This window comes from Ipomoea triloba, chromosome 15, assembly GCF_003576645.1.
Source record: "Ipomoea triloba cultivar NCNSP0323 chromosome 15, ASM357664v1".
Lineage (NCBI taxonomy): Eukaryota > Viridiplantae > Streptophyta > Magnoliopsida > Solanales > Convolvulaceae > Ipomoea > Ipomoea triloba.
Genome location: NC_044930.1, coordinates 10,316,660 through 10,330,191, shown reverse-complemented (window position 1 = coordinate 10,330,191; position 13,532 = coordinate 10,316,660). Strand labels below are relative to the sequence as shown.

General features: G+C 36.6%; 2 protein-coding genes across 2 annotated transcripts; one reads left to right on the top strand and one right to left on the bottom strand.

Moving 5' to 3' along the window:
- Window positions 1–1,041: 1,041 nt before the first annotated feature.
- Window positions 1,042–7,066, bottom strand: LOC116006563. The gene is made up of 9 exons (XM_031246993.1): window positions 6,758–7,066; window positions 5,290–5,377; window positions 4,822–4,935; window positions 4,429–4,511; window positions 4,145–4,259; window positions 3,766–3,857; window positions 3,265–3,330; window positions 2,201–2,294; window positions 1,042–1,398 (listed from the first exon to the last, which is right to left on the bottom strand). Exons 1-9 carry the CDS (start codon window positions 7,024–7,026, stop codon window positions 1,288–1,290), a joined length of 1,032 nt encoding a protein of 343 aa, XP_031102853.1. The 5' UTR covers window positions 7,027–7,066; the 3' UTR covers window positions 1,042–1,287.
- A 1,544-nt stretch (window positions 7,067–8,610) lies between these two features.
- Window positions 8,611–13,115, top strand: LOC116006562 (kinesin-like protein KIN-14S). The gene is made up of 12 exons (XM_031246992.1): window positions 8,611–8,843; window positions 8,965–9,054; window positions 9,518–9,645; window positions 9,740–9,839; window positions 9,959–10,255; window positions 10,347–10,626; window positions 10,836–10,997; window positions 11,159–11,374; window positions 11,489–11,526; window positions 11,703–11,866; window positions 11,948–12,061; window positions 12,143–13,115. Exons 1-12 carry the CDS (start codon window positions 8,837–8,839, stop codon window positions 12,941–12,943), a joined length of 2,397 nt encoding a protein of 798 aa, XP_031102852.1. The 5' UTR covers window positions 8,611–8,836; the 3' UTR covers window positions 12,944–13,115.
- Window positions 13,116–13,532: the final 417 nt, after the last annotated feature.

The window sequence follows — 13,532 nt, the reverse complement described above, 5'->3', positions numbered from 1 at the left end:
TTCCGAATACCGAACCGAACCAATTCCGATCTGAAGTTGAACTTTTTCAAATCGAACTGAATTACAATGTTAAACCAAATGGTTTCATTTTTTTTAAGAACCGAAGAAATCGAAACTGAAACCGAAATCGAAAAAGAAAAATCGAACTGAATACCGAGCCGCCCACCCCTACTCTCACGCATACACCTCTTTTCGCTGCGAGCAACAAGTCCTAAAACAGTGTACAACACAAGTGTACAACACATGAAAATTGCATCACTGAATTTCCAATTTTAGTTAAATCACATCAAGAGAATGGACATTAGACTGCTCAAACATTTATAGTACATTTTGGTGGTCATATATTCTGGCAAGAGAGAATGTTGATTGCCTAGCTATGTCAGGCTAACATTTTTTTACCCACCCCAAAGTTGCAATATAATTCACAAAATCAAAAGCTGATGAAAATTGAGTAAGAACCATTTCTTTTGCAATTATTGGCAGCCTTTCTGAATGTTTTATTACTTGTAGATTTTTGTGTTTTTTTTTGGGTGATATTATTCACACCATTATTATGACCTCACAATACACACACCATAGCTGATTAGCAAGCTATTTACACCATTATTTCATTTAATCATTTTCGTACAATTTTGGTGATTTCAAAATCTTAGTACATTGATTTCAATTCAAAAGATATAGAGATTTTTTTCCAAATAATTTTGTTTTTCAGTTCTTTCATGGACATGTAGTTCTCACCTAATTCGTTCCTAACTCCCGTGCGGATAAATCAAAATTATGGTATGAGCTTCAAATCAATGGATGAAAACTTATTTAAAAAAATGCGATGACATTTTTGTAATTTTGTGCACCATGCATATTTCGGTGGTGCACTTATGATGCTCTTGGTGCACCACCAAGTGGCTGAAAATCAATTTAAAAAAAAAAAAAAACATACGGTGGGATTTAAGTAATCTTGTGCACGGAAAAATTGTAATTTATACACCTCCACTAGGATTACCAGCCAAGTATTTGGTTTCAATTACGAATCCCTTTTTAATGTTTGAACCAAACGCAGTGTTAATGTTAATAGAGACGATATTCAAAGACCAAGATGAAGAGGGTAAAGCCAAATACAAGTTTTGCCTTGAATTTAAAATATCTTATATAGTGATAATAAGATTGGAGTGCTTACTAACATGCAACTTATGCAGACTAAGCCTGCCTGGATAGGAAGCTGGATCTGCCGGTATGCCTTTCTCTTGTATATATAGAGAGAGAGAGAAAGAGGATTGATCAAACAACTAATTATCTTGAAATTACTTTCATGAAACGATTGATGGAAGAGAAGATTCCAGCTGCTTGGTCAAACAGAGATATTCCCTTCTCTTGCTTCTCATCTACTTCTCCAAATATTATCTGCCCCCAAGAAAAGAAATCAAAAAGCCATAAATAATGTCTTTCTACAAAATCTCTCCTCAGATCTACTATGCAATGGAGCACTAGAAGTTCATATAGCATGCATTTGATACTTGTGTGAAAAGGTAGAATCACCCACCCCAGACGCCCCCATACTGCGGCTCAGACAAAATTGTGGAGAAGTAGATCATGATAACTCAACTGACCAACATAGGTCACTACGCACAAGGAGCCCCCTCATTTTTAGAGCTTTGTTATGATCAAGTGCTTACCACTCACACCAAAAGGCTATAGCGGTTGGGTGTTGGACTTGGCCCTTGGGAGCTTTACTGGCCTCGGCCCCAATACCACTTGTTAAATCAAGTACTTACCATTCACGCCAAAAGCTATAGTTAGTAGCGAATGCGCAACTTGTCCGAGACAGGCTGGGTGCTGGACTTGGCCCTTAGAGGCTTTACCGGCCTCCACCCAGCATTCCAACAATACCCTCAGCCACCAGGTATTAGACATGGCCCCTTTACCAGCCCTACCCAACAAGGTTGTTCATACACTACCTGAGACTTGATCCTTGGTCTTTTGTGACCAATTGAGCTACTTATGCGGGCTCATGCATTTGATACTCGATAACGTGGTTCGTATCATCAAACTCTGATCTATTGGTGAAGCATCATCTTGTTACAGTATTATATATGTATGTATGGTCATTTGAATAAATGCATGATTGATTATCTTCGATCAAGATCGTAACAGACTGGCTTCAAATTACAGAAATGAAGTGAAGGATCATATCGGAGCAACTAACCTCCAGTTCTTCTGTAGTGGGGCGGCTAATCTGCTCCTTGGCTAGGAGATAACGGCCAAGCCGATCCTTATCATCATAGAACACCTTCCACAATCTGGTTGGGAAGGAGGGAGAGTGACAATAAGCCTCCTCATTAATAAATATCCATCATTCTCAATATAATTATAAACACTTCTAATGCATACAGAAACCATATATAAGTGGTTATGGCAATAATACAAACAAAGAGATCAAAGTGTTAGGATCAAGCACTTATCGCAACGCCTAAAGCTATAGCTAGTAGCGAATGCGCAACTTTATTTCCTTAAAGACCGCCATCAAATTTTCGAGAGGCAAGGTACTGGACTTGACTCTTTACCGGCCTCCGCCCAACGATCCCCAAGCCAACAGTTGCTGGACTTGGCCCGTTACCGGCCTCTGCCCAACAATTCCTCATCCCAGCACCTGCCAGTCCATACCACTTGTTAGGATCAAGCGCTTACTAGTTACCACTATGCTAAAAGTTATAGCTAGTAGCGAAGGCACAACTTTATTTCCTTATAGACCGCCATCAAATTTTCGAGAGGCAAGATGCTGGACTTGGCTCTTTACCAGCATCCGCCCAACAATCCCCTAGCCACCAATTGTTGGACTTGGCATGTTACCGGCCTCTATCCAACAATTCCCCATCCCAGCACCTGCCAATCCATACCACTTGTTAGGATCAAGCGCTTACCAGTTACCACTACGCCAAAAGCTATAGCTAGTAACGAAGGCGCAACTTTATTTCCTTATAGACCGCCATCATATTTTCGAGAGACAAGCTGTTGGACTTGACTCTTTACCAGCCTCCGCTCAACAACTCCCTAGCCACCAATTGTTGGACTTGGCTTGTTACCGGCCTCCGCCCAACATCAAGGAATTGAATATGTTAAGGCACAACCATGCAATGCCAGCAGATAATGAAACCATAAGTTGGCAAATTTGGTTAAGTGGAACTCAGCAAAAGCGCAGGAGAGGGGCCAATTAATTTGCAAGCCTAACCTGTTGACTGTTGTGATAAGATAGATAGTTTTAGTCCTTACCCGGGATAACATCTAAAAACAGCACCTGATGGAAAAGGCCTCATTGAGTAAACCACTGAGAAAGTGCTGCATTATTATCAATTTTGACAGTTGTTAATAGTAAGGGCATGAATCTACATATATAGTTACTAATATAATGTGCAAAATATGATAAGAAGTATATATATATGTCTGTATGCCAATTTCTATGAAGACAAACATGTATTAGTAACTAATGCTCGATCTTCAAGACGAATTGAACAAGACATAAGAAATGAGCAAAATCATGAGGACGGAGTATAATGACCACATGCTTCAGCCGAAAATTACAAGCTGTTAAAGGAGATTACGATGATCATTTTGAGAATGAGTCTTTGAACAATTAAAGTAGAAAGTTGAGACCTAAATTTGAAATTCTCGTTAGAGAATGAAATCAGCAAACTTCCAATTCTTAGTCAAGTGCCCCTAAAGTTCTGTGGTGCGCTAAAACTGTATGTTCCCGTCAAGCTATTCAAAAGTTACCTTAAGAAGTTGCGCCTTAATCTGCGCACATTGATCCCAACACCGACATCTTCACTAACAAGGCGTGGGTTCCACATGATTAGAGGCCTAGGCTAACAAAGCAACCATAAATTATTAAGAAAGATGAATGAAACGATCACTTCAGAATACAGAAATGACAAAGTGACAAACTATTTACATATTTTTCATTAAGACTGGCTCACTGGTGATTGAATTTTTAAAAAAATAAACCACGAAACTCTCTCAACTATACAATGATTTCAGGTGATAAGTTGCTGACAGTAAAAGTGGCAATGTAAATCTTCAACTGTCCAATACTCCAATAAATATAATGTAGTAAAAATGAAGCAAGAAAAAGAGAGAAAAGGTGAATATGTACCGGATCATCAGAGAGATTAGAGGCAATTCTTTCTACGTATTCCAGCATCTGATAATCAGGAACGACCATGACGATAATTTCATCTTCATTCTCCACTGGCTTCCGGTCACCAAGACTAGAGCAATCAAAATGCCAATAACAAGCAGAAATGGTATATAATTAACATTAAAAAAACGCATATACCAAAGTTGAGAAGATACAACTAAGATACCAAGCATGTATAGCCATAGAAGAAATGCTTGTAAAGTCAAACCAAAATAACTCAAAAGGTATGATTAAGTTACCTCGAGAAACCAAAAGCAGCATCTTTCCATTGATATTTCAAAAGTGCAGCCGCACCCGCATCCGGAAATATAGCTTTAACTCTCTAACAACAGAAGATTCAGATCTTAGCGATTAAAAACTTAACACAACTAAGCCTTAAACCTAAACTTAGCTAGTGGCAATTGAAAATGAGAAAAAGGCTTAAAATGGATTGAGTTGTGCATTAGGTATTAGGAATAGAGTTATGTGACATATTCAGTGTATTTACAAAATAGAAAGGATGGTTTCAAAAATTCAAGTCATTTTTGCTTTCAGTCACATTGTTTGGTTGAACAATTTATATCATTCATCAATAATTTTGTACCGTTAAGTTTAGGTTCTGATACTATTATTTGAAAAATATAATGTGTAACCTGGCATCCTGTTTCTTCAATTAGCGTATTCAAAAATATCCTTGATAGTTCCCAGAGCTCAGCTTGTGCACCCTCGTCATCAAGAAATTGTAACTGAGGTATTAGAAGCTCAACCTGAGGAAGAAAACAGAAACAACACAGGAAAAGTATGGTTAGAACTTGGAACCATTCAAACATCGCCTTTCCAATTATTAGGTGCATTATGGTTAAGGTCCATTTTCAGCAAGAGAAAAGTTGAGAACAATAGATAAATGTTTATACAGAGAGAGAGAGACTTGTCATATCTACTTAGAGAACGTAACGGCACTAGGTTGTAAGACTTTGGTAAGTTGGCAGAATTATATGGTTTATTCGAAGAATGCGATTAAATAGAACATCACACTATTGCCTTCTTTCTCCAGCTAACTGAACCTGCAAACTGCTTAATTCATTTAAATGAGATGAAGATGAAGAGCTTCTTGTACGTACTATGGCTCTCATTCCGCCAGAAGACACAAAAGTCGCACCAGCTTGGCCTGACTGCTGAACTGCACCCTCCAAATCATTAGGTAAGCAACTACAGATATTAAAAAAAGGCATAATTACACAGCTAAAATTTGACAGTAATGATATTCTTATGAAGCTGCGATACCTTTAGACAAACTGCAAAACATAATAAAGGTGAAGAGGAAATCTTAAAGGTTGAGTATATTGTCGAGTTTGAACTTTATGTTGTTTAGCTGCCCTCAACATTCTAAGGTATACTTTTATACTGAAGTTGTCATCTAATTCAAGGCATCTAGAAAAAACCCATCTAATGACATCAACTCTAAAGTTCTTTTGTCAACTCTGTTGTAAAATGGGATTCAGCAAAGGAAGATTTTGATTGTTGTACTTCGATGGTGTTGGTTCTAATAAAAATGTGGTTGTTAAACATGGCAGTATACCTTGTAATGCAAATTCCAGATTAACCTTGTGAGACAAAAACCTACTTACACATTAAGCTGCTCTCTAAACCAATTTTTAATCCTCTTATTTAGAGAGAATTGTCCATAATAAATGACAGTCAATTGCCCAATTACACAAAATTTGTATTACTACACTAGATGATGATTCTATACAATCCATATACTGAATCCATTAAAGAAAGTTTTAAGGAATCACAGAAATTGGAATATATGCAATAAAGATCAATAATGCAATTGGTAACAGCTAAAAGGTCAGCTGCAAAACTAAGGTAAAACAAATGAAACCTACATATTTTAGCCAAATGACAATCTCATTCACTTACCTGGCAAGCCAGTCATTAGTCAGTCATTCTATATTAATAGAAGTATTCTGAATTTGAATGCTATTTGCCCACTAAAACTGTTATGGGGTGTTTGGTAGAGAGGAATTGCAATTCTTTCGCATTTAATTCCAAGAAGTGAAAAAATTCGGAGTTCGGTTAGCCGGTTAGGATGAATTGTATGGAATTACAATTCCTCAAATTTGAGGAATTGCAAATCACACATCCCCTAAGAAGTAGGTATTGCAATTCCATAATATATGGGAACAAAGTGAAGTGTGAGGACCAAATTGCCTTCCCTAATAATCCGTATACTACTTATTATATTCCCTTTCAATTCGCTTATTCCCATATATAGCAAATACTATAATTAAAATTCCAAGTAATTCTAGTCTATCAAAAAATTGAATTCCTACTTTATTCTACATTATTCTTTTCCTGCGGAATTAGAATTCCTTTTCCCATAATTCCCTTGTTGCTACCAAACAACATGCTATAATGCATGTTTAGTAAAGCTTAAAACTTTCATATTATATCATGCCATGCTTTTAAACTTATTATTTAAACTAACAGTTTAGAAGTAACTTGGAATTATTCAAGGTCATATAAGATTTTACCAAACGGAATAAAAAGTAAAGTAAAACAAAATAATAAACCTTGAAAATTCACCTGTCATCTTCTTCTTCTGCTTCTTCTTCTTCTGGGCTAGGCTGTGATTGTGAGTCTAAAGAAGATGGGTCTGTGAAGTCCTGCTCAAGATTTTCTTGGCCTTGGAACTTCTCAAACTTGGCCTGGAGCCTTGTACTACTGGACAGTGAAATTCCAGTAAGCCCGCGAGCGTTCACGGGATATAGAGACAAAGATGGTGGGGAGGTGGAGGATGATTTGGGAATAGATACGGTGCACCATGAGAGGGTTGAATATGAACAAGCGGCCATGGAAAGAACAGAGTACAGTAGCAGTTATGGAGCACCACAAAAATAAATGGCATTTTCCGCTTTCTTATATGTTTCCCTAGGATAACATCACTTGCATATTTATTTATTTATTTATAGGAAATTTGTGATTTTAGTGTATTAATTATATCATATTGTAGATTTAGTATATGAATTATTATTATTATACACAATTTCTTTTAATTATGTGTTAATTTACTACTAACAAATTATGGTAATATTAATAATGCATTTTAAATTTTTAAATTTTTAAAGTATTGAGCAACAACTTAGTCATTTTTTATTTATATCATTTTGTATTAAATAATTAATTAATCATTGATGTCGACACTTGCAAGATTGGTCAACGACTTTCAAACTTTGCAACTTTGGTCTATGACTATTATTTTTATTGCAAAAATGGTCCTTCTGGTAGCTTTTCAGTCAACTACTCGCCGGAAAACAAAAATCGGCGGATTTTCCGACAAATTTTTGCCGAAAAAAAAAAAGATTTTCCATCAATTTCTCGCCGGAAAAAAATTCTCTTTTCAAGTAGGATTAAAATGGACATTTCTAAAAAACTAATTTAAGTTAAAACAAATTCATTTCTAAAAACATATGTAGTCAATTTAATTATTTTTTATTTTGGTAAACTAATTAAAGTTAAAACTAATTCATTTCTGAAAGCATATGTAGCCAAGTTAATCTTAGTAAAATTAAATACATTCAACATTATTTTTACTTTTTCGTTTAAATTTAAATTATATTTACTTTTTAAACTAAAAAGTAAAAATAATATTTGAATAATTTTGCCCAGTAGTAACATCTGCCAAAACAAATTCTTGTACGAATTATGAGCTTCGAACCCTCCCCTCCATGTAGGAATGTAAACCGAGTACCACTAGACCACAAAGTCTTTGGCATTTTGAATTTGTACTTAATTGGCTAAAAAATAAAAATAATTTCGAATTTGTACTTAATTTTACTAAGATTAAGTTGGCTACATATGTTTTTAGAAATAAATTAGTTTTAACTTTAATTAGTTTACCAAAATCAGAATAATTAAATTGGCTACGTATATTTTTAGAAATGTGTTAGTTTTAACTTTAATTAGTTTTTCAAAATCAAAATAATTAAATTGGCTACATATGTTTTAAAAAATGAATTAGTTTTAACTGTAATTAGTTTTTTAGAATTGTCCATTTTAATCTTACTTGAAAGGATGATTTTTTTTTTCCGGCGAGAAATTGACGGAATATATGCTGATTTTTTTCCCGGCGAAAAGTTGCCGAAAAATCCGCCGGTTTTTGTTTTCCAACGAGTAGTTGACTGAAAAGCTGCCGGAAGGACCATTTTTGCAACAAAAACAATAATCATGGACTAAAATTGCAACTTTTAAAAGTCGTTGACCAATCCTGCAAATGCATTATAGTCGTAGGACTAAAAATGCAAAAAACAAAAAACTCATTTTTGCTATATGTGAGTTTGTCACTTTACTCTATGTAGCAGATTGCGAGAGAACGGGACTGTAAACGCTCCCAGAAACTTAAAATTATAGCCGTTACGGCCAAGAATCAGACCACCCCACCCCCACCCCCTCCTCCTTCAATTTCAAAAACTTGAAATCCCACTTTTTAACCCTATTCTTGGCCGTTCGGACACTCCTCTCTCTCTCTCTCTGCGATTCAGGTCTCCTAAGGGCTAAGGCTCAAGCTTTCAAATTCGTCTTCTCCTCCTTTCTCCACTACATTTGGTCTGCGAGCTCTGAAATTCATTGTACTCTTTGCCGATTTCTGATAATTGTGGTCTGCTCATGGACGGTAATCTCACAAACTCTCTTTACATATCTGTATATACGTCTAGGCGCTTGAATTATCCATACACGCTAACTTACATTGAGGTGTATCTGCATATGAATTTGACCTATGGTGTGGTTTTCAGATCAAACTATTGCGACTCTCTGCCACGATTTTGGTAAAGTTTTGACCGTCTCCGGTGAGAATTACGAGCCGCCGTTGATTCACAAAGCCGGTATGTCTAAGATTCCCGTTTTCGAATTGTTTGTTATTATTATTAATTTTAATTTCCTTGTTCAGGTTTTTTGTATGCAATTTTTAGATGTTCTTTTTCATTTGAACTGCTTGTTCAGGTTTTGAGTGAATTTGATGTCTTTCCAGTTGTTCTTTTGTAACTCATTTGTCCTGCGAGAACCAATAGTCTAGAACTTAGCAAACTGAAGCAAATAAAATAACAGAGGAACTCAATTATTTTATTGGAGGAAATAGAATTTCTGATTTTCACTTAAATTTGATAAAATTCGAAGAAAAATTTGGTAACCTTGGTTTTCCTTTCATACTTAAAAAGTATTTATTATTTTAATGGATGGAAAGTCTGTATTTGAACTTTTTGTACAACAGAAAACATTAAAGCATGGATTTCTCATTTCACCTGATCCTTAGAACTGACTTTTGTTTTGTGGGATTGATTGATTCAGAAACAGTAGAAGTGAACACTGATTTGGGGGATGAGAGTATTGTTTCAATTGACACCTCAGAAATTTCATATCAAGAACAAACACTTCCTATTTTTCAGAAAATTGAAGACCTGTCCACTAAAGTGCATGTAAGCATTTTCACTTCATGGTTGAATTCAGTGAAACTTGGCATAGTTTCCTCAAGTTTTACCTTTTAATATTCTGCACTTATTTTTCTCCCAGGATTTGAAAAAAGAACATGCAGCTTTAAGTGATGAAGTGAAGGGTATCACTGGAGATTCTTTTCCTTGTCCTGAAGTTTTCTGTGCTCTTAAGGATCTTAGTATGTCTCTTTTCTGATAGACCGATCTCTTGGATTTTTCTAGTCTGCATTACTCTCCTTGGTTATTCCTTTTGTTTTTCTTTGGTTTAATTATGGTAGTTGCTTTGGGTTGTTATTAGGTGTGCAACATGAACTTCTTAGGAGGAAATATGACGAAGAGTGTGCCCTTTTGAAGAAAAGATATCTTGATGAGTGCTCAGAGAGGAAGCGGCTCTACAATGAAGTGATTGAGTTGAAAGGCAACATTCGGGTTTTCTGTAGATGTAGACCATTAAATTCTGAGGAAGTTGCGAATGGTTCAACATCTGTGGTTGACTTTGATATGGCTCAAGAAAACGAGATACAAATTGTTTCCTCTGATTCTTCGAGAAAGCAATTTAGGTTTGATCATGTTTTTAAACCAGAGGATGGTCAAGGTAAATCTTTTGTTGAGTATGCATATTCTAGGTTTATTGTAAAGATCTTATAATGATATATTAGTATAATTACTCAACTTTTGCAATGCAGAGGCTGTTTTTGTTGAAACCATGCCTATTGTAACATCTGTTTTGGATGGCTTTAATGTCTGCATTTTTGCCTATGGGCAAACTGGAACTGGCAAGACATTCACAATGGAAGGAACACCTGAAAATAGGGGAGTCAACTATCGAACTTTGGAGAAATTGTTCAGCTTATCTAGTGAGAGGAGCAGCATTATGAAGTATGAGTTGTTTGTCAGCATGTTAGAAGTTTACAATGAAAAGATAAGGGACCTTCTTATTGACAGCTTCAGCCAACCAGCTAAGAAGTAAGTTTCTGCACTCCTAAGCCTTGCTGTGTTATGATTTTATATCGCCATATAAACTGTCAAATTTGTTCTTTTGGCCAAAACTAAGAGGGGGGAAAAAGAGCTCTCCAAAATTCAAAATTATGCTAACTTTAAGGAATCACTCTGTCATGAAACTAAAACATTTCTGGAGCTTCTATATCCTAAGGAATTTGTATTCTTGTATTCAGGTTGGAGGTAAAGCAATCTGCAGAAGGGACCCAAGAAGTTCCAGGACTCATTGAAGCTCGTGTCTATGGTACTGATGAGGTGTGGGAACTCCTCCAGTCTGGAAGTCGAGCTAGATCTGTTGGATCAACTAATGCTAATGAACTCAGTAGTCGCTCACACTGGTATTTTGATGACTTCATTCAGTTCATTGCTTGCTTAATTCATTTTTTCCTTTTGCTTTTTCCCTCTTTCCTTACTCCCAATCTATAATGCTGCATTATACTTGTCAACTAAGAAAATTCTACTTTATCAAATAAATACCAACAGTTTTCTACTCTCACAGCTTGTTGCGGGTGACTGTAGTGGGAGAAAATTTAATAAATGGACAGAGGACAAGGAGCCACCTCTGGTTGGTAGACTTGGCAGGAAGTGAGAGGGTGGGGAGAATTGAAGTTGAAGGTGAAAGGTTGAAGGAATCTCAATTCATAAACAAGTCCTTATCAGCACTTGGAGATGTGATCTCTTCTCTTGCATCAAAGACTGCTCATGTTCCATACAGGTATCTCTCCAAACCCCCTACCCCCTTCACATGTATTAAAGTTGTATGCGCGTGTGTGCATTTTTCTTCTCCTTTTTTTGGTGTATAATATTGATTTCTTGTGGACTTAACCAGGAACTCAAAGCTCACCCATATACTGCAGAGCTCTCTAGGTAAGCCTTTGTAGTTTCTTGGTAACTAAGGTTTTACTGTTTGTTTGCTATCAACAATTTCATCTTGAGAATCCTTTGGGTCCCAGCACAGAATATACTTTCTGAATCTGTGGTTTCCTATGGGAAAATGTTATTTATCCTGTTCTTAGCTCTAATTCAGTTAACTTCAAATGCAGGAGGAGATTGCAAGACCCTCATGTTTGTCCAAGTCAGTCCTAATGCAGCTGACTTGGGTGAAACCCTTTGCTCACTGAACTTTGCCAGCCGTGTCCGTGGAGTTGAGCATGGTCCTGCTCGGAAACAAGCTGATCTTACCGAACTTCATAAGTACAAACAAATGGTATGCAGAGATAACAAACACTATTTGAACAAGCGTAGTCTTTAGTGTTATGACTAATGCTCTTATGCCAATAATAAACAGGTGGAGAAGACGAAGAATGATGAGAAGGAAACAAAGAAATTGCAAGACAGCGTGCAGTCTCTGCAATTGCGACTTGCTGCTAGAGAACATATATGCAGGAATCTTCAAGAGAAGGTAAGAACTCATAAGATACTTATTACTGTTTTCAGTTTTGATTTCACAAGCTCAAGCTTATAATTTCAACATTTGTAACAGGTTCGCGATCTTGAGAACCAACTAGCAGAGGAGAGGAAGATGCGTCTAAAGCAGGAAAACAGGGCTTTGGCAGCTGTTTCTAGTCAGTCCTCAGCCTTACCTCCTGTCAACAATAGCAGAAAGATGACAACAGAGAAACCACCACTGGTTCCAATGAAACTGAGAGTACCACTTCGAAAAATCACCAACTTAGTGCCTCCAGCTTCCTCTATCCATCCACCAAAAGCTAGGAGCTCGTTCCTACCAACTGTTCACGAGGACAAAGAAAATGTTACTAGAATGGCAGGCGGCAAATCAAAGGCCATACTGAAAGCAAGGCGAGGTTCCCTTATCGTTAGACCCCTCCCTCAGGCAGCTACAAATCAGCACCAGGTTCAACAACCAAAACGAAGAGCTTCTATTGCAACCCTGCCCCATGAGATGATAACTCCAGTTAAGAGCTCCATTGCTCGCCCAAGGAACGATCGTGTCATGGGCAGGCAATCTTTTGTCTGGGACCCGCAAAGACTGTGGCGGACATCAAGGGTGCTCTCACCACAACAGAAAGAGAAGTTGGTGGAAGCCACACCAGTTGCTTCTGTTCCAAGAAGGGGCAGCACATTCATGGGAACTCCACGAAGCAGCAGCAGCAGCAAATTCATGGGAAGTCCTCCTTCTCAACAAGTAGGTTCATGGAGGCCTAAGCATCCAACAGTCATTGCGTTGCAGAAGAAGCAATTGGTGTGGAGTCCTCTGAAGATGAAAGCCATGAGAAATAGTAGTCACAGGAAATCATTTCTGGCCCCATCTTTACAAATGTAGATCCTTGTTACAGTCTGTGAATCTTGATTCTTGCTTACTGTTTTTTTAACAGCTATCTTTACTGGCATGCAATATTGATACAGGATGGTGCTAAATATTTTGTTTGCATATGTAACATTCCTTGAAATTTCTTCTTACTTCAAAAGTTTTTGTTAGTGAGACACATTTTGCATAGTTCTTTGCAGCTAGCATTACTAATAATTAATATGATTTTCCCCCTTTTTTAGGACTCTGAACCAAACAAATCATGTTCCACCTTTAGGTTAACTATATAGACTATAATTTGTTAAATAAAAATATTTTCAGTGTTTTTGTTATAATGTGGGTTATGTGACCATTTTAAAAGTACGGAATATGTAATAAGGGCATTCCTTCCCAAGTTGAAAATTTTCTAACATTTTGTGAGTCCACCCATCCACATACATCAACTATCTTTTAATTATTTTTATTTATTATCATTTTAATTTTTAATTATAATTATAATTATTATAATTTATCATAAAATTATATATTTATATCCATCAAAGTTTAAATTAAAACAATATGCCATTAATTTGTTTTTCAACAAAGTTAGAGAGAGAGGGGGGGG